The sequence below is a fragment of the Ceratotherium simum genome, chromosome 7, assembly GCF_057802395.1.
Source record: "Ceratotherium simum simum isolate JZ-2026a chromosome 7, ASM5780239v1, whole genome shotgun sequence".
Classification (NCBI taxonomy): Eukaryota; Metazoa; Chordata; class Mammalia; order Perissodactyla; family Rhinocerotidae; genus Ceratotherium; species Ceratotherium simum.
Genome location: NC_141906.1, coordinates 128511 through 149090, shown reverse-complemented (window position 1 = coordinate 149090; position 20580 = coordinate 128511). Strand labels below are relative to the sequence as shown.

The following is a 20580-nucleotide window of genomic DNA, read 5'->3' as shown; positions in this document are numbered from 1 at the left end:
TGGAAAGTTCCACTATACACTCACGAGAAAATGAAAGTGAAAAAGGCAGATCGTTTCTTATTACTGTAATGGAAATAGTTTTGACCTCGGAGACCCCTTGAAAGAATCTTGGGGACGTCCCAGACCTGGCGGACCACAATTGGAGAACCAACTAATCAATTAATTTTAAGGTCACTTCACATTTAAAATTACTAATAAGTGTATTTTCTCTGATGACTATTTTGTTCTCGCCCTGGGACCACCCTTCGAGGGCCGCCTACCCAGGGTGACCACAGACAGACCCCGGGCCCGCGGCACCCCGCAGACAGACCCCGGGCCCGCGGCACCCCACCGACAGACCGCAGGGCCGCGGCACCCCGCAGACAGACCCCGGGCCCGCGGCACCCAGCAGACAGACCGCAGGGCCGCGGCACCCCGCAGACAGACCCCGGGCCCGCGGCACCCCACCGACAGACCCCGGGCCCGCGGCACCCCGCAGACAGACCCCGGGCCCGCGGCACCCCACCGACAGACCGCAGGGCCGCGGCACCCCGCAGACAGACCCCGGGCCCGCGGCACCCCGCAGACAGACCCCGGGCCCGCGGCACCCCACCGACAGACCCCGGGCCCGCGGCACCCCGCAGACAGACCCCGGGCCCGCGGCACCCCACCGACAGACCGCAGGGCCGCGGCACCCCGCAGACAGACCCCGGGCCCGCGGCACCCAGCAGACGCCCGGACGCCGGGGGCGGTGTGCTCGCGGAGACCTGGACACGCCCCGGTTCGCAGGGACGCCGGCTCGGGACGCGAATCCAAATCCGCCGCCGCGCGCCGAGGCGGGGCCGGGCCCAGAGCTGAGCGCGGCCGCGAGAAGACGGGACGAGACGCCCAGGTAGGCGGCCGGCCTGGGGAGCGCGGCCAGGTGCCCTCGTCCCCGCGCCCCCTCCGGCCCCCGTGGCCCCGGCCGAGGCCGGCGCCCCCCCGCAGGGCGCGGCCCACGGCGCCTGCGCACAGCGAGCCCGGGATCCGTCCGGGGCGGGGGCTGCGGGGCCGGGACCCGGGCGTCCCGGGCCGGGGCGGGGGGTCCGGGGCCGAGACGGGGGGTCCGGAGCCGAGACCGGGGCTCCGGGGCCGGGATGGGGAGTCTGGGGCCCTGGGACTAGGAGTCCGGGGCCGGGACTAGGGGTCCTGGGTCGGGATGGGGTGTCCGGGGCCCTGGGACTGGGGGTCCGAGGCCGAGACGGGGGGGCCGGGGCCGGGACTAGGGGTCCTGGGTCGGGACGGGGTGTCCGGGGCCCTGGGACTGGGGGTCCGGGTCCGGGGCGGGGGGGCCGGGGCCGGGATAGGGAGTCTAGGGCCCTGGGACTAGGAGTCCGGGGCCGGGACTAGGGGTCCGGGGTCGGGACGGGGTGTCCGGGGCCCTGGGACTGGGGGTCCGAGGCCGAGACGGGGGGTCCGGGGCCGGGACCGGGGCGTCCGGGGCCGGGATGGGGAGTCTGGGGCCCTGGGACTAGGAGTCCGGGGCCGGGAGGGGGTGTCCGGGACCCTGGGACGGGGGGTCCGGGTCCGGGGCGGGGGGGCCGGGGACGGGATGGGGAGTCTGGGGCCCTGGGACTAGGGGTCCTGGGTCGGGACGGGGTGTCCGGGGCCCTGGGACTGGGGGTCCGAGGCCGAGACGGGGGGTCCGGGGCCGGGACTAGGGGTCCGGGGTCGGGACGAGGGGTCCGGGACCCTGGGACGGGGGGTCCGGGTCCGCGGCGGGGGGGCCGGGGCCCTGGGATGTGCGCCGGAGCTGCAGGTGCGGCCGTGGGGAGCGGCTCGCTCGGCAGGGCCGCCCCGGGACCGGGTCCGACCCGAACGCGAAGCCGGGGCTCGCCAGGTGCACTGGGCCGTGGTCGGGTCGGGCCGGCGCGCGGGCCGCTGTCCTCGTGGGGCTCCTCGACCACCGCCGGTGACCGGCTCCCCCGGGATCTCGAAGTGCTGAGCCAGGCCTTTTTTGACGCGTTTTGTTATTTTGTTTTAGTTTGACGGCTCCCGACGATGTTTGCGCTCGTGGTTCTGCTCAGCCAGCTGCCCCCGGGGGCCGCCGCATTTCCTCGGCATTCGGGAGAGGACGGTGAGGGGGCCCGGTCCAGGAAACCCACCCTCGATCATAGAAACGCTAAAATAATCTTTAGTTTAACTTGTGGTTTATTTGGTAATGTTGTGGTTTGTTATGTTACCTACAATTTACACAAATTTATTTCTGTGAGTTACTTTTGATAAATATGTATTTAAGACCTGATTTGTGGTTAACCGAATGGGAAACCTCTTGCAACTTCTGAAAGTCAGTTGTTGCCGATTTTCTAGATGAGGTTATGTGGCAGTTATAAGGAGCATAATTACTTGTTCTTCCTGGAGTGTTGGACAGGGAGCCCAGGAACTAGTCTGGACTTGTTATGAGACCCTGGGGAGGTACTTAAGCCATTTCAGCTTGAATTTCTTCATCTGTAAAATGATGGGGGTGAGGAGTGGAATGATCTCGGAGGTCCTTTTTGAGTTTAAAATGTCTGGTTATCTGGATAAAGTCAGATTGTGAGAAGATTAGGTTTGCAGCTTGCTAACCTAGAATTTCACACCTTGTGGGTTCCAGGTCATAAACAGACTGGTTCCTGCCGCATATTAAAAGCCTAACCTAGAAAAACCTGAAAAGAAAAGAAAAAATTGGCTTTGGCTCTCAGCATCCTTCTCCCTGCCTAGTCACTGTGTTTCCCTACCCACCCCACTCTGGTACTGTGGATCTGCTTCCCACCTGTTCCTGTCCCTTATTCCTTCTCATCGGATCCCACTCTCAGCTCATTTTCATTGGGAAGGATGTGTTACATTCATACTCCTGGATGACTTATTAATGGTTAATACAGCCTAGTGTGTTAAACCTTCTAGGAGAGAGTGTGTATTTTAAGATAGGGCAATATATTAACCCAAAAGAATCAAACCCTGATGGCAGAATTCCAGGCAATTGCATAGGCTAACTAGTGGAATAAGGAGAGATTTTGGAAGGAGATCCTTCTTGGTACCTCTCAAGTTGTACCATATATGTAAGTCCACTCATATACAAGGTTGATAGTCCATACACAGTGGGACTAGATGCTGATCCCAGGAATGCTTGTGAGTGTATTCATTCATTCACATGACACAGGCATAAAAGACACTCTCAAGAATATCACAAACGGAGGAAGGAATTTAGAGATCATACTTGAGTGCAGAAGGCTGGAGATATGTGTGGGAAATGTAAATAAGGGATCCTATATATTTAAAAAGCCAATTTGTTCAGTTATTAACCACTTTATTAACACATACTATGTGCCAGGCCCTATGCTAGGTACTGGAGATGTAGAAATGAAAGCCTGTGATCCCTGCCCTGGAGGACCTCTTCATTTGGTGGGGGAGGCAGGGTATAAACATGATCTCTATAAACTCTATGACAGAGGTAGAAGCAGAGCTTGAGAGCAGAGGAAAGAGTGAGTTCTAGTGATTATCTTGGGAAAGTTGTGTGGCACAGAAGCCAATGCTCTCTGTCTGCAAATGAGGTACAGTAAATGGAGATGTGAAAAGTAACTAGGAAAATAAGGGACCTTCAGCTACATTCTGATAAAGCCCAGGGGTGGAGTTCAAATGCCCCAAAAGCAATTTATTTAGAAAACATGGGGAAACAGGAGAGAGGATGAGAATGGAATATCAGGGGGTGGCGGGGATGGGTTTGAAATAGTGAAATGCACAAACAACCTCTTAGAGTGGTCTAAGACAGGAGAAATGGAGATGGGAAGAGAACCTGAGGAGGCAGATACATAAGTGGAAAGGCCAGCGTATCCTCCAGCGTTGGCCGGAGGGAACATAGGGACTCTGGCTGGGAGTTTAGGATGCTCCAGGGCCAAGGAAGTTGGCTTCTTTCAATTATAAGCAAATTCAGAGTTACTTAGGACCCAAATAACAGAGGAGAGTATTTCTCCTGAGATGATAAGGGAGGCAGGGAAGAGTGATGAGGCACTAAAGGTTAAGTCTAAGGTCAACCACAGAATGGGAGCTTTCAGGGAAAGTGGCAAACAGCAGCCCCTGGGAGGCACATTTAGTACAGGGGGGAGAACTTTTATTGGCATAAATATCATTTCAGGCATAATAAAAATGTTCATGATTTCCTTTTTCATTTTCTTTCCAAGTTGAAAGTAGCTGTATTGAGTCCCATTTGGAGGGCGGAGGGTATGTTCATAACTCAGATAACCTACTTGAACAGAAGACCGACAATGAGAAATTTGGCACTGCTTTTTTAGGCAATAAAATGTAAAGATCTGGGCGTATCTGAAAAGTAGCAATACAGAGGCGAATTTCTAATTCTCCATTCTGAAATTAGAAAGTATAGCTAAGTTAGGCAGGCTGTGAGTTGCTTCATCACTGGTTTAGTATTTTAAACCTATGCCAAACTGAGTAACATCAGACTATACCTATGAATTGCTTCAACTGGTAGAATTTAGGTCCAAGAGTTTCTTCCCACTCCAGGAAAGTTGAGTTCATTCATTCTTTTAGTAAGTAATTTTTTGAGCACTGCTTATGTGCTAGGCACCAAGATCCCTACTTTAAAGGAACTTTCCTTCTAGTGAGGGGAATAGTCGCAGCAAATAGTAAAACATAGAACACCAGGTGGTGACAAGTGCCATGGGGAAAAACGAAGTATAGAAGGTATAGGGTAACATTGAGCAAAATGCTAAAGGAGCTGAGAGCAATGGAAAGAAGAAAGTTCTATTCAGAGGAAACAGCACGAGCAAAGGAAGGAGAGAGCCAGGCGAGCTGGAAGCCAGTGTAGCTACAACGGGATGTTCAACACAGACTTGGAGGATCAAGGAGACCCCTCAGAGAGCCACTGCCAGAATCCCATGAGAGATGATGGAGACTCGGAAGAACGTTCATTCTGTCACCATTTGGTGGTAGCCTAAAATCTACAAGAAGACAGGAAGAAGAAAGAACAGAAATATTCCATCACACTGATCTTTTAAAATATTTCTTAAAACAACCATCACCAGTTATCCTATTCTGTGGTTCAAATAGCCCATCTATGTTATTTATAGAAGAGCACTGGCCAATAGAAACATCATGGGAACCACAAAAATAATTTGAAATTTTTAAATAGCTACAGTAAAAGAAGTAAAAACAAGTGAAGTTAATTTTGATAATTATTTAATTTGACCCAATATATCCAAAATATCATTTCCAAATATAAGCAATATAAAACATTGAGATATTTCGTATTCTTTTTTTTTTTTTAAACTAAGTCTTTGAATTCCTGTGTGTATTTTTTATGCTTACAGCACATGTCAGTTCAGACCAGCCACATTTCAAGTGCTCAATAGCCATCTGTAGCTCGTGGCTACTGTGTTGGACAAAACAGCTCTCTAAGATTCAGACCTGTTTGGAAAGGTGATTGATTAGTAGAAAAAATATCTTGGATAAGCCATGACTGTCACTCACAAGACAGTATCAAGATTAGTCTTCCAGGCCCTGCTCTCTGTCAGCCTTGGGCTGCCTTTCAGTTGCCCACTTTAATACAGTCTTCCTTTAGGAATGGTTAGCAGTGAGAAATACCAACACTTAATTCTTTTAAGCGTTTTGATGTAATTCTCAGAGAGTTTCTGAATTCCAGTCTCGGTAACGTGATCTGGTTGGAGCAAGATCACTTAAGCTTTGTTTGTGTGCCTCCAGAAGGAGTTTTAAGTTTGCGGGTTTTGGAAATAGTGCCACGGTGGGATATTTTGCTTTTGTGTCAACCTGTGCTTTACTCTGTTGTGTTTACCGTTTACCTTCCCAGCACATGCAGAGGGCATCTTGTAAAGAACTGTGGAACATATTTGGGGGATGGGTGGAGGGAGCTACTCCTTTGGGAGGCGCTGAATGTCTTTTAATTAATCTTATAATTGACTTACAATTTTATTAACTTAGAAGTTTAGAATTTTATGTTTTAGTGTAAACTTGATATAACAATTTTAATGTGAATGCATTAATTTATAATTTTAAAACATAAAGAGATCTTAGTGATTATTTGGTTTATTTCCCAGTTTTACAAATGAGGAAATGGCACCCCAGAGATATAAGTGACTTATCCCTATTCACAGCAGATAGCTGAGCCAAATCGCAACCAAGACTCTGTCTTCTCACTTAGTCCAACAGTGTCCATTACACCAGACTGATTTTTCTCAGTCAGGATCATAGGGAACCAACCTTTTAGAAATAGAATAGTCTGACTTGTCATTTGTTGGAAAAATAATTGTCCAGAGGGAAAAATATTTAAATAATTTCATTTATGCTAATAATTTTGGACATAATAATCAACTCAAGTATTTTTGGAGTTATGCTAATACTTGTATTTCATATTTAGCTGAAATTATTTTTACTGGTGCTATTTCTTTTTGTCAGATTTTAAAATCATACAAGAAACTTTGATGTAATTTAACCACATCAAGAGAACTATTCACTTTTTCCACAGTTAAAACAGGAATTTTCTGCCTTATTTTTTATTGATCTTTGAAATCTTTCCATTTCTTTATTAGTCTTTACATCAAAAGAAGAAGCAAACTTTTTCATACGTAGACACCTCCTGTATAATAGATTTGATTTGGAACTCTTCACTCCCGGGGACCTGGAGAGAGAGTGCAAAGAAGAACTTTGTAATTATGAGGAAGCCAGAGAGATTTTTGTGGATGAAGATAAAACGGTAATTTGGTTGATGATGTTACTTGGCTGAAAATTTATTAAATTATCCTTAAGGAAATGACACTTATTTATGCTTTAAATAAAAATCAGGATTGTATATCTGTTATCTCTTTCTACTTCCTTAAAATGCTAATTAACCTATTTAGATTTGGCTTTATACTTAATTAACTGGGCTTATAGTAATTAGCAAATTATCAATTATGTTGTGATTTTGTGAGTTTAATGTTTATTATATTCAAGAACAATCATGAAGCAGAGTGAATTAAACTTCAGGGTATTATTTGAGTTACCTCTCTGACTCAGGCTTCAATCATTCAAGACTCAGAGCAATTTCTCCTATCAGTGACCTGACCTTTTTTGATTTCCAGGTTTATATTTCAAGTATTTGTTGACATTCTGCTATGTGCCAAGTTCTCTGCTGGAGACTGAGGATACGAAATATGTGGTCCTTGCATTCAGGAGTTGTTTGGTCTATCTGTGTAACTTAAGAGAAAAACTTTTAGAAGTTCTCTCTTAAAATATAATTAAATCCTGTCTGTTCATCTTGAAAAGGTAAAAAACAGACAGCATTGTCCCTGTTGTAATTTGACATATTCTTGAAGAATATTAAGTGACCCAAATTCTTTGCTTTTGTAGATTAAATACCCCCAGCTCATTATTCCTTCCTCAAGAGTCCCATTTTACTCTTTGGTCGATAAGAACCTCTCTAGGTGTCCTTCAAATGCAGGTGTTAGTGGAACTTAGTTCTTTTTTCTTCCAAACTGTGCCCAGCCTCCCATTCCCTGCTAATATCAGCCACATGTGTTGGAGAAGAAAACAGAATCTGTACTTTTTTTTTTTTTTTTTTGGTGAGGAGATCAGCCCTGTGCTAACATCCGCCAATCCTCCTCTTTTTTTTTTTTTTTTGCCGAGGAAGACGGCCCTGGGCTAACATCCGTGCCCATCCTCCTCCATTTTATATGGGACGCCGCCACAGCATGGCTTGCCAAAGCAGTGCGTCGGTGCGCGCCCGGGACCCGAACCAGCGAACCCCGGGCGCCGCAGCAGAGCGCGCGCACCCAACCGCTTGCGCCACCGGGCCGGCCCCCAGAATCTGTACTTTTTAGTTGTGCTCTTGAGATTTTATTCTGTTGTTCACAAACCCATTTTTTTTTCCAATTATTTTATGGAGGTCATAATACTTTATAACATTCTGTAATTTCAGGTGTAAATTATTATTTATCAGTTTCTTTATAGACTGCGCTGTGCTCTCCACCAATAGTCTCATATTTATCCATCACCCTATCTATGTTCCCCTTTACCCCTTTTGCCCACTCCCATCCCCCTTCCCCTCAGGTAACCACTAATCTGTTCTCTTTATCCACGTGTTTATCTTCCACGTATGAGTGAAATCATGCAGTGTTTGTCATTCTCTGTCTGGCTTATTTTGCTTAACATAATACCCTCAAGGTCCATCCATATTGTTGCAAATGGGATGATTTTGTCTTTTTTTATGGCTGAGTAGTATTCTATTGTGTATATATACCACATCTTCTTTATCCATTCATCAGTTGATGGACACTTGGGTTGCTTCCACTTCTTGGCTATTGTGAATAATGCTGCAATGAACATAGAGGTGCATAAGTCTCTTTGAATTGTTGATTTCAAGTTCTTTGGATAAATACCCAGTATGGATCACATGGTATTTCTATTTTTAATTTTTTGAGAAATTTCCATACTGTTTTCCATAGTGGCTGCACCAATTTGCATTCCCACCAGTAATGTCTGAGGGTTCCCTTTTCTTCACATCCTCTCCAACATTTGTTATTTTTTGTCTTGGTAATTATAGCCATTCTGACCAGTGTAAAGTGATATTTCATTGTAGTTTTGATTTGCATTTCCCTAATAATTAGTGAGGTTGAAGGTCTTTTCATGTGTCCATTGGCCATCTGTATATCTTCTCTGGAAAAATGTCTGTTCATATCCTCTGCCTGTTTTATTTTATTTTTTTTTGGTGAGGAAGATTAGCCCTGAGCTAACATCCATTGCCAATCCTCCTGTTTTTGTTGAGGAAGATTGGCCTTGGGCTAACATCTGTGCCCATCTTCCTCTACTTTATATGTGGGACGCCTGCCACAACATGGCTTGATACACAGTGTGTAGGTCCACGCCCGGGATCTGAACCTGCGAACCCCAGGCCACCAAAGCAGAGTGCTCAAACTTAACCACTACACCGCCAGGCTGGCCCCTCTGCCCATTTTTTGATTGAGTTGTTTGTTTTTTTGTTGTTGAGTTGTATGAGTTCTTTATATATTTTGGAAATTGACCCCTTGTTGGATATATGATTTGCAAATATTTTCTCCCAGTTGGTGGGTTGTCTTTTCGTTTTGTTTATGGTTTCCTTTGCTTTGTAGATGCTCTTTAGTCTGATGTAGTCCCATTTGTTTATTTTTTCTTTTGTTTCCCATGCCTGAGTAGATAAGGTATTCGAAAAAATGCTGCTAGGACCAATGCCAAAGAGTGTACTGCCTACATTTTCTTCCAGGAGTTTTATGGTTTCATGTCTTACATTCAAGTCTTCAATCCTTTTTTTTTTTTTTTTGGTGAGGAAGATCAGCCCTGAGCTAACATCTGCCAATCCTCCTCTTTTTGCTGAGGAAGACTGGCCCTGGGCTAACATCCATGCCCATCTTCCTCCACTTTATATGGGACGCCGCCACAGCATGGCTTGACAAGTGGTGCGTTGGTGCATGCCCAGGATCTGAACCAGAGAACCCCAGCCCGCCCCACAGGAACGCGCGTGCACCCAACCGCTTGTGCCACCGGGCTGGCCCCTTCAATCCATTTTGAGTTAATTTTTGTGTGTGGTGTAAGATAATGTTCTACTTTCATTTTTTTGCGTTGGCTGTACAGTTTTCCCAACACCATTTACTGAAGAGACATTCCTTCTCCATTGTATGTTCTTGGCTCCTTTGTCGAAGATTAGCTGTCTATAGATGTGTTGTTTCACAAACTCTTTTTCTACTTTTATCAAGGTCCCTTAAAATCCACTTCCATTCTCTCAAGTAACACTGAATGTAAACAGTCTCAGGGATGTCTTTCCAAATTGATAAATACCTCTCAATAGAATCCCCTAGCAGGGCCAGCCCCATGGCATAGCGGTTAAGTGCCCGCACTCCGCTGCTGGCGGCCCGGGTTTGGATCCCAGGCATGCGCCGATGCACCACTTGTCAGGCCATGCTGTGGCAGCGTCCCATATAAAGTGGAGGAAGATGGGCAGGGGTGTTAGCCCAGGGCCAGTCTTCCTCAGCAAAAAGAGGAGGCTTGGCATGGATGTTAGCTCAGGGCTGATCTTCCTCACAAAAAAAAAAAGAATCTCCTAGCAAACTGAGGGCCCACCCAGTGCAAGAAACTTCAGACTCCTTTTCAACCACGATAATGAGTCCACTGCCTCAACTTGCACCTTTGGTACTTTCACCGACTCTAATGCGAGTATCCCTGATGCCTGACTGGGGGCTCTGGGCAGGTGAAGGGAGAACATTGGGGCACAATAGAGAGCTGGCACTGGCACTAATCCTCTGACCAGTTCCAGAGGTGGGAGAAAGAGTGGTGGGTGGCAGTGCTTTAATTAGAGTGACTCACACCCTCCAGCTTGAGTGAACTGTTACCCTACCCGGGGCACATGCCAAGAATTTACCACCCCTAGTCTAGGTCATTGGGACCAAATGAAACGATAATAAAGAAATTAAATAAACTTGGAAATTTTTACCTTTTTCTTAGATGACATTTTGGCAGGAATATTCGATTAAAGGACTAAACACAAAATCAGGTAAGGCAAGAATTGATCAAATTTAATGTTTTTCCCACCCTTTCTCTATTATATTACATTTTTAGTTTCATTGTTTGTGTTTGGTTCTTGCTCAATATACATACCTTGTACATCTGAGGAAGATTTCTCAATTACACGCTGGGCTATCTAAGACAGAGAAGGCCACATTCATCTATTTACACACTGAAAATCAAGTTTGGTGAGATACTGGGGAAATGAGATAATAGGCTTAAAGCTGTTTTGAACAGTTCAGCTAAGTCAAGACTTGTACAGAATAGAAGGAGGGGGCCGGCCCCAGGGCTTAGCTGTTAAGTGCGCGCGCTCCGCTACTGGCGGCCCTGGTTCGGACCCCGGGCGCGCACCGACGCACCGCTTCTTCGGCCATGCTGAGGCCGCGTCCCACATACAGCAACTAGAAGGATGTGCAACTACGACATACAACTATCTACTGGGGCTTTGGGGAACAAAAGAAGGAGGAGGATTGGCAATAGATGTTAGCTCAGAGCCGGTCTTCCTCAGCAAAAAGAGGAGGATTAGCACGGATGTTAGCTCAGGGCTGATCTTCCTCACAAAAAAAAAAATTAAAAAAAAAAAAGAATAGAAGGAGGGCTCCATTCGTGCAAGTGGTGAACTATTTATTTATTTATTTATTTTTTACCATCACAAGGGAATGGAATACTTATGCTACTCGGTAATTAAGATTGTTAGATAGAATTAAGCAGCTTTTAGAGAGTGGAGATCCTTTATTTTATCTGTAGTGAGCGTCTCTAGCTGTTTTTAGTCACGTGGACTTTCATTCCCATGGGTAGGGCCCAGATGTGGGGAGGCAGCATCACGCAGCTCCTCGATACCTTTATCTCCGCAGTTAATACCAAGTGTGTCTGGTTGAACAAAGACTATGTTTACCCCACTGAGTCTTGAATATTGCCCATTTATTACGACCCATTTGAAATAAATGAAACCTTACTTAGGGCTTTTAGGAAATGTTATTTAAAAATGTTTCAGGTCATGTCTTTAGCACAAAGACTTCTAAAATAAATCAATATTAATTATTAGGTGCTTTATAATGTGCTTAGACCCAGTGTTAAATTTATTGAAATCATAGATGGTACTTTTCATAGATGTTTATATTGATGTTATTTTAATAATGTCTCTTAAGATGGTAACAGAGAGAAAATCGATGTTATGGGCCTTCTGACTGGATTAATTGCTGCTGGAGTATTTTTGGTTATTTTTGGACTACTTGGTTACTATCTTTGTATCACTAAGTGTAACAGGCAACGACATCCAGGGTAAGTACCAGTAAAAATACTTAGTTCACTATTATATGTTCTATACTGTTATTTTAGGATGCCTATTTTTTAAAAAAACATTTTGTTTTGGAACAATCGTGGATATACAGGACGGTTGCGTGGACAGCTCAGAGAGTTCCTGTATATCCTTCACCACATTTCCCTCACTGATATCTTACATTACCCTGGTACATTTGTAAAACTAAAAAACTGACATTGGTACGTTACTATTAACTAAACTCCAGACTTTATTTAGATTCACCAGTTTTCCCATTAGTGCCCTTTTTCTGCTGCAGGATCCAGTCACCATACCACGTGGCGTTTAGTTGTCATGTCTCCCCAATGTCCCCTGTCTCTGAAAGGTGTTTGGTTGCCTAATTTAACACTTACATAAACAACTTATTGATGCTATTTCTAAGGTCCTTCAAAAGAAAGCAAGAAGATTCACAAATGTCAGCTTGATTTTTCAATACTTCCTTCTTAAGCAAGAGGCAGATAGTAATGTCCCCACATTATTTCCAGAGGCAAGAAGTCCCTGAGTTACTCTGAGTCACAGTATTAACAGATCTGGCTATGTGGCTACCCAAATAGAAACAGTGTAACTAGCCTTCAAATTTAGCTATTTTTATTGATACTTTAAGTAAAAATGAATAAAATAAAATGGTTGCCACTTGAGGAAAATAGCAAAGATAAAGATTCATAAAGGCCAGAATTGTTTGCATAATAGAACCTCAACATCTTCATGAATATAAAAAGTTATTATCTTCCATGTATATTATCTTCTCAGTAAGTATAGATGAGTAAGTGTAGAAATAACCTTATTCTAAAAAAGCACCAGGTGCTAAACAGGCTATTTGAAATGGGTGCTTATATATCCCTATTCACAGTTTAACATTCTGTGAATAAGCTCATGATGGTGACCCGGTGATGAAAAGTTTATGGAAATAGATGGTGGTAATGGTTGCACAACATTGTGAATGTAATTAATACTGCTGAATCGTACAATTTAAAGTGGTTAAAATGGCAAATTTTATGTTGTATATATTTTACCACAATAAAAATGTTTTCTTTATTGTTAAGGTAAGAGTTTAGGGCGACAGAGGTGGAATTAGGATTCATCTGTTGGAGGATAAAAGCTGCAGCCGTGAGAGTAGGCAGGTTCTCTGAGTGTGATGAGGACGGAAGGCCAAGCACGGAGCCGTGAGGGATGCCTACAGTAGAGAGCGGAGAGAAGACATGCCAGCGGGAGGGCAAAGGATGGGGCAACATAAATTGTAATTCTGCCCCCAAGCTGGAATCCTGGACAGCTCCCTGAGGCATTAACGGGGCCTATGGGCGTGGACTAAGGAGTTTGTCAGAGACCTCTGTAAATCCTGTAAAAATTTGAGAAGTGAGAGAAAAGAAGGAAGAATTTGTTTAATTTTTCTTAAGCCACTATCTTTTAAGCTGAGAGACTTCTATTAATTTCTCTTATTTAACAGATAGGAAGGTCTTTCCATTTTCTAGGACTTTTGACTAAGATTTTATTTGGTGTGTTTTTCTCCACCAGCTGAGGGAGTCCTGCAAACTCACAGGTTAATGAAGAAATAGGCAAAATTTATCTTTGGAGACTCTTCCTGCCTTTTATCTTTCCTTCTTTTCCACCACATTCATAATGTTTTTCAAAAAAAGTTCATGTATGCCCTCGTGTTTAATAATTTCACTTGAAGTCTGTGATAGCACAGCCGTTGTTCGGTGTCCTCATGCTTGACATATTCTTCTCTCTTCTTCTGATTTTTCTACTTTTCTGCATCACTACATTTTCTTACCTTATGGCCTTTTTCTCTGAAACCTTCTAGCTTCTTCCCTGCATGAGGGTAGAAGCAGAATTCAAAGACACGGGGAGCCAAGAGTTACCATTATTATGCATGTTTTCTGTGTATAGTACTGTAAAATTTAAAAACTCTGGATATCTCTTATTTTAAAAGTAGGATTAGTATGTTAATGTCAGTACAGTAAAGTGCTGTGCAGTTCACAGATCATTTTACATCTGTTGTCTCACTTTGATCCTCACAGCAGCCTGCTGAGTTTTAGGGGACATTTCAAACTAGGTTTACTAGACATTCTCTTATGTTGGGATTAACTTTTAAATACTTACGAAAGTACTTTTCATCTATTGTCCCAAGAAATTCTTCCAGCAGAGTTATTTGTTCTCTTTCTATATTTTGCAAGTCTAGAAGAAGGGGGAGGGGAGGGAATATTTGAGAAAGAAAAGAGTGAAAAATAAGATCATTGTCAGAAAAGTTTGTTTCATTCCTCTGTAAAAACATGCCAAGAAATGAGAAACAAGATCTTTTCGTTTCTTAGTTTCTATATTTTATGGAGGAAAATAGGCATAATGTGATGTCAGTTTATTTGAGATGTTGAGATGTCAGTCATTTAAGATGTATGTAAGAAATCACTGTGTAGATATTTAATGACTTTTGATGTCATTATTATGTGGTTTTTATATCTTAAATTTTGAAAGTCAACATGGAAAAATTTATTTGTTCAAATAAAACATCTGTCTCTCCTGTTCCCTATAAACAAATAGAGCTTTTCGTCACAAGTTAGCGAAGGTGGCAAGTGACTAGCCTGCTGTTGTAAGAGGTTCAGTGGATTCGATTGGAGACGTAAAAAGGAACTTTCCAACCCAAACGAATGGACTGAGTGCACACATTATTATATAGGGAAGGGTAAAGGCGAAAGTTAGCAAATAGACATGGAGAATACAAGAAGTAGCTATATACAAAGAAACATCAGACTGGGTACTTATAACATCCAAATATGTCAATAAAAAGAGGAAACAACATCAGATCGATCGAAAAAGAGAAACATCAGATCGATTGAGAGAGAAACATCGCATCGGGTACTTACAACATCCACACCATTACACCGAGGAGAGTCCTTTGAACTGACACGGCTAGGTGGGAGTGCCAATCGAAAGAGGTCCTGGGCAAGGCGCCCCCCCCAACAGGCGAAACTCGCATTAGGCCTCAGTTTCCAGCAGCTTATATAGTATGAGTAATCTCCAGAGTAAGCATTTGGTGTTCTCATGCACAAATGGTTATCAGTTGTGTATGTTCATTGAGCTCCTTGGTTATCGTCCTAGCCCAGCACAGACGGCCAGTCCATCCCAGGCTATGACGCCCAAAGAGTCTTGTCATCTTACAAATTGCAACTGTCTCTGGGGGAGAAGGTCCAGTTCCCACCACACAGAAAGCCGCTTTATATTTCTTTGTGTGTTGGTGGCTGTAGGTTCATGCAACGGCCAAACATGGCTGTACTCATGTCAAGACACCTGCCGGGAATATATTCCAGATTTCTGAAGAGGAGAAATTGCATCAAACCCACTAAGTAGACATAGGATGCTCTCGTCATCTCTCGACTATCTAAGGGCTGATTATCCAGTTCCTAGATTTACACAGATCTTTTTCTTTTCTTCTCTCTCTGCAATTTTCCTGTCTCCTTTACTCCAATTTCAGATTTCATTATTACCTCCAAGGGAAAAGATGTTCTAAGGGGCAAATTGACTGATTTAGTTTGGAAAAGTTTACAGTATTTTGAGTCTGCTAAACTTTCTGTTGTTGGGAAGAATATTGTAAATGATGACTAGAGGTTGGGGATTACCTATGAATTTTAATTATCTTATTAGCCATAACTATCAGAGGTTATTTTATGTATAGGTACTTCATAGACAGTCAGCCTCACGGTCTAAACAGGTTGATTTACTAATGTTTAAATTATAATTTTTCATTTGCAAGTGAGAAGGGAAAATCTAGGTTCAAAACACCAAGCTTGTGTTGATTTCAGTTTCTATTGGCTGGTGTAGCTGACAAAGTTTTGTGAAAATGTGGGATTTGAACTAGGCCATATTAAAAAAAAATTGTTGAGCTCAGATCAATGGAGTAGGGAAAAGACAATAATCTGAGAAAGGGAACAACATCAGAGAAAGCAGAGATGGGACAGAGAATTCATTGCATATATGGAGGAGTATAAAGAGTCTACCTGGGAAAGAGCAGAGAGCTATAGAAAATAAGGCAAGGCCAAAATAAGGGAGGCTTTGAAAAGGAGGCACAGGAGTTAGAAGTTGATTCAGTGGAAAGCAGACAGCAGGTTAGACTTGTGGAGAAGAGTGAGCTGGTAGAGGTAGTTAGGAGGGCAGGACCAGGCAGCAGGACTGCAGGAGGACAGAGGAGAGAAACAGGCATCTGCTGCTGGGATCGTCTCTGTGGCTTCAGTTTCCTTGGCTTGAGTTGTGCTGCTTACAGCAAAGCCTGGATTTGATTTCACATCACACTTTGAGGAAGTTTTAATTCAGGAGTGGGGAAAAAGGGGAATCGGCATGTTTTAAGTCCTTGGTATAGTGTGCCAGACACTGCTTAGATGCTTTACATCCAACATCTTTCTCAGTCCACACAAAGCACCTCTGCTGAGGTAGCTATTTATTATCCCCATTTTACAGAGAAGGAAACTGAGTTAGGTAACCTGCCTTTGGTCACACAGCTATGAAATGATGCGATGTGGTTTCATACCCATGTCTGACTTCAAAGCTCTTGATCTTTCCACTACATCAAGAGTCTTTCAGAGTTAGTGGGTTAAATACAACTGTTGTTATATTAGTAAATTGGGTTCAACTTTTATCAAAATAGTCAGTTGGGTTTTTTAATATTGACATCTTAACCTAAAAATGCTATGTTTCCTAGACTTAAATGCTGTCTCTTTGTTTAGTTCTTCAGCCACCTGTATAAGAAGGGGCAGGCACGCTCCCTCCATCATTTTCAGAAGACCTGAGGAAGCTGTCTTGTGTCCATCACCACCTTCAGTGGAGGACACAGGATTACCTTCTTATGAACAGGCAATGGCACTGACCAGAAAACATAATGTTTCACCACCGCCACCATATCCTGGGCCAACAAAAGGATTTAGGGTGTTTAAAAAGTCTATGTCGCTCCCATCTCACTGAGCCGCCTTGCTGTCTTGGTGGTATAGGAGATTCATGTTATTTAAATGATTCATTCTCCCTAAACCAATAAAGACATGTCAGTTCAGCCCGTTATGACAAACTGCAGGGAGTAAAGGAGGAATAAGCACCTGTACCACACCGCAGAAGTCCTGTCGGCATCTTGAACCTGAACTTGATCATTATCCGCTTGATAAGAAACTTTGACTCCATATCCTTGCAGTTAAGAAAAGAATACTTTTTTTGTCTATTTTAATGGTTCAGAAAATCTGTGTTATGATGTCATAGCTAGAACTGGTGAACTGTCTGTATCCTTTGTACAGATAAATGTTGTAGATTTCTTGTGTTGAATATAAAAAAGTGAGAATTTCTAATCATTAGATTATCCCAAGTCATAATATTGGACCCATTCTTTATTAGGATTTCTTTTTGGTTGGAAATACTTCACAGAATTTGATTTTCAATATAAATTGATGTCCTTAATATAATCACTTGGTTTTACATTTTAATTATTGAGTAACATTCATCATATTTTGCTGCTTTTGGTTGTTAACTCTTGCCATTAGTCATGTTTCATTATGGGGAGTGGGGTCAGTAGTTTCCTTTTTTAAAAAAAAAAAAACAACCATTTGCTAGAGAGTTAGTTCTTCAGACGGTACAGTGTTGCAATAGCAAGGATTTTCAAGGGTTGTTATACAATCAAATAAAGAAGCCTCAGATCTAGGAGTGACTAGGACTTGGTAAAGTTGCCCGTTTTACTGGCGAAAAGACGCATCCATTTTCATTGCTAAGTTATCTATATATATAACTATATATAATTATTTATCTTGAAAATTTGTTGAAGTTTATAAATAATAGTTTGAGAACCTAGAAAAAGTAATTTACTTTTCTGCTATTAAAATAATACTGATTAAAGTTACCAGCAACCCCTTGTATCTCTTAATGTCTAGACACAAAACACCATAGGTAATCATTTTAACCTATACTTGTCTCTTCTAATCGTGTGTATGACCAGCCTCCTTAAGAATGTAGTAGCGTGTTAGCTATCAACCTCTGGAGTGTGCATGTGTGTGCTAGCTTAAGTGGGTGGGTGTGTATGTACATGTGAATTTGTTTTCTCTTTGCAGCTCAAGAAATAACATACTCGTGAGAAAATTCTGTTCTTTATGTTTTTGCCAGGCGTTGCATTTTCCTATTATTTAAGACCATTTATAAAATTGTATTTTGCTTTAGAATTTTTACAGAGGTGCAACTAAAACCTACATGCATTTGATAATTCCTTCCAAATTAAATGTTTAGAAAGTATAAATCATATTACAGTGTGTGTGTGAGTGCATATCTCTCCTTTAAGACAGCATGATCTTAAGGCTTGTAAAAGCAAGACCTTAATCATTACAGACGGCCAAAGACGTCATCCTTTCAGATTTGCAGAGTCTCTTCGGTTGTTTATTGCAAAGAAATCGTTTAGCAACATTTAGATATAATTAGGAAAGGGGTCTTTTTGAAGCCACCTATATTACGTATAAAAATTTACTATTAGTCGTATCTTGGCTTTACAGAGCACTTTTTCTCATGTAACTTTGCACTTTGCACTTATTTTAATCCTCTTTAAAAGGTCAGAGGCAAACTCTACTTTGCCCACTTCATAACGATCAGACTAAGGCAGAGAAGGATAACTTGCCCAAAATCTAACACATTGGTGAGAGCTAGGTTTAAAATGAGCAAGCACACTTTTCTAGGCCCATCACATACCTATACATTTAGACTGTCTCAAATGACAAAATCCAAGGATCTTATTACTTAATTCTGTCTGTATAAGAAATTTATGAGCACTTGTGATATATACATAAATGTGTATGTATTCTCACATGCATATGTATCTCTTAGGATGAATGGAAATATAAGATATGATGTATCTTTTATTGAATCATAATTTGAAATATTCCATGAACTTGTTTACCCCGTTGACTCACAGAGTCTAACCACAGAGCCACCTTCAGCGCCTCCACCACCCTTCCCCCACCCCTCCCCCAGCAGCAGCCTCGATTTGTCGTATAAAACGGTTGCTCTAACTAGAGCGAATCTAGAATTCATCAAGATTGTGAAATCACTGGTATTTGTAGAGCTTCCAGTTTTGAGCTCATGACATTTTACATATAAAAAGGAAAATGTGGTAGAAACATAATTGACAAATGCTTATAACAATTGAAAGGAAAATATCTCAATGTAAAGTTAGTGCCATATATTTCGCTTTCGTTTACCCTTTTCTATTCCTGTTGTACTTTTGGTGGTGAATCTTTTTGTTTGATTGATCTGTTTTTTTGGTGCTTCTTCCCCAGGCAACTGATTAGTGTTAACCATTAGATCTGTTTTGACACAATGTTTTATGTTTAATTAGATCAGTTTTCTCCTCTATTACAATCAGGAAATGAATGGAATGTGAGTATAAAAAGGGAATTGGACTAGAAAAAGATGAAAACATTTATAAGGTTATACCTTCATAGGATAGATGATTCTACACAGAATATTCTCTTCAAAATGAAGAAAATTAAAGAGAGCACCAGCTCTGATTGTGTCAAAGTTTTGCATCTGTTAATAACGTGGCCTCTGAGTGAATTCACAGAGAGTGTGACAACTCAGAACAATTGAAAACTGGAGCAACAGTGTCCTCTGTGTCTTTGGTTTCCCCTCTGCCTATAAAATTCTAATCAATTTTTTCTATTTCTCAGATAATTTTTGTGTGTGTATACTTTTCCTAAATGTACAAAAGAATTTTTTAATGAGAAAAGGTTTGTTAGTGCTGTTTAAAAGCTCAATTTCATATTATTCATATTATTTTTGTTCTAATTGAATGTGAATTAAATTTTTATTAGCTATTAGTTTCATATGAAATGTTGTGTATGGCATTTCTACTATTAGAGGAATGACTAAAATTTCTGTAATTTTTTTTTTTAAAAGCTAGATTCTTTTGTAGATCCTGCCTATGTGGCACTTTGGAACATGTATGACGTATATTGATGCCTTCAAATTTCTGTATTGTGTGTTTCCTCCAACGTTGTTTTGTTGTTTAAAGTGTTTCTCTAACAGTTTAAAGAGTTTAAGGCAATCTAGTACCAACATATCAGTATTTTCATTATCTGGAAGAAGTAACCCATTTTCTTAAATGCATGTTTTTCCTACAGCCTTGATTATGTTGTGGTTTTAATGGATTTCCTATTACAGACACTTTTTATACATGTGAATAAACTTTGTACTAAGTAAATATTTGTTGCTTGTTTCAATTAAACATTCTTCTTCATATAATGGCGTATAATTATATGAATTAAATGTGAACAACACATTGCATATTTTCAAAAGCATGTTTACAGCATAGTGTTGCTATATATATATCTTTCATCCAGTGGGAATTGTGTTCTCTTTAAACAATTTAATTGCAGTTTTGAAAGTGCTATTTTCTTTAATGCAGTTTTAATATTTAATATATTGTTTGAGGGAAATTTATAATATATTACTCCTTAAACTGAATTTATTTCTGTGACCAATATCTGTACATAATTTAAAAATCAGAAGAAAATATACTTATGTTATACTAAATTATAGGAGTAACAGTACTTCCAGCTTAAGAGAAACACATTAAGTAATACTAAGTATTGTACACATAAACTGATTATTATTAAATATTAGTTTGTGTTAAACATTTAGCCCAACTTAAATTTTTTGGATCCAGTTGAGTTATACATAAATGTTAATATTTACATTCCTTAAACTTACTTTAATCAAGG

General features: G+C 41.9%; 1 protein-coding gene across 2 annotated transcripts; it reads left to right on the top strand.

Annotated features, from left to right (window-relative positions):
- Positions 1–787: 787 nt before the first annotated feature.
- On the top strand, positions 788–20060 carry PRRG4 (proline rich and Gla domain 4). 2 transcript variants are annotated; one of them, XM_087433039.1, is made up of 6 exons: positions 788–871; positions 2003–2095; positions 6555–6718; positions 10477–10525; positions 11685–11817; positions 16567–20060. In XM_087433039.1, the coding sequence occupies exons 2-6, from the start codon at positions 2020–2022 to the stop codon at positions 16799–16801; spliced, it is 657 nt and encodes a 218-aa protein (XP_087289165.1). In that variant the 5' UTR covers positions 788–871; positions 2003–2019; the 3' UTR covers positions 16802–20060. The 2 variants fall into 2 exon arrangements, with proteins under 2 accessions (XP_087289165.1, XP_087289164.1); XM_087433038.1 differs by lacking the exon at positions 788–871 and adding an exon at positions 1791–1858.
- The last annotated feature ends 520 nt before the right edge of the window (positions 20061–20580 follow it).

What these genes read in the sequence shown, in the direction of transcription:
- PRRG4 (XM_087433039.1), top strand. Translation starts at nt 2,020, where the DNA reads ATGTTTGCGCTCGTGGTTCTGCTCAGCCAGCTGCCCCCGGGGGCCGCC. An exon ending in AGGACTAAACACAAAATCAG is followed by an intron (nt 10,526 to 11,684) that starts GTAAGGCAAGAA and finishes ATGTCTCTTAAG; the next exon opens with ATGGTAACAGAGAGAAAATC. An exon ending in AACAGGCAACGACATCCAGG is followed by an intron (nt 11,818 to 16,566) that starts GTAAGTACCAGT and finishes CTCTTTGTTTAG; the next exon opens with TTCTTCAGCCACCTGTATAA.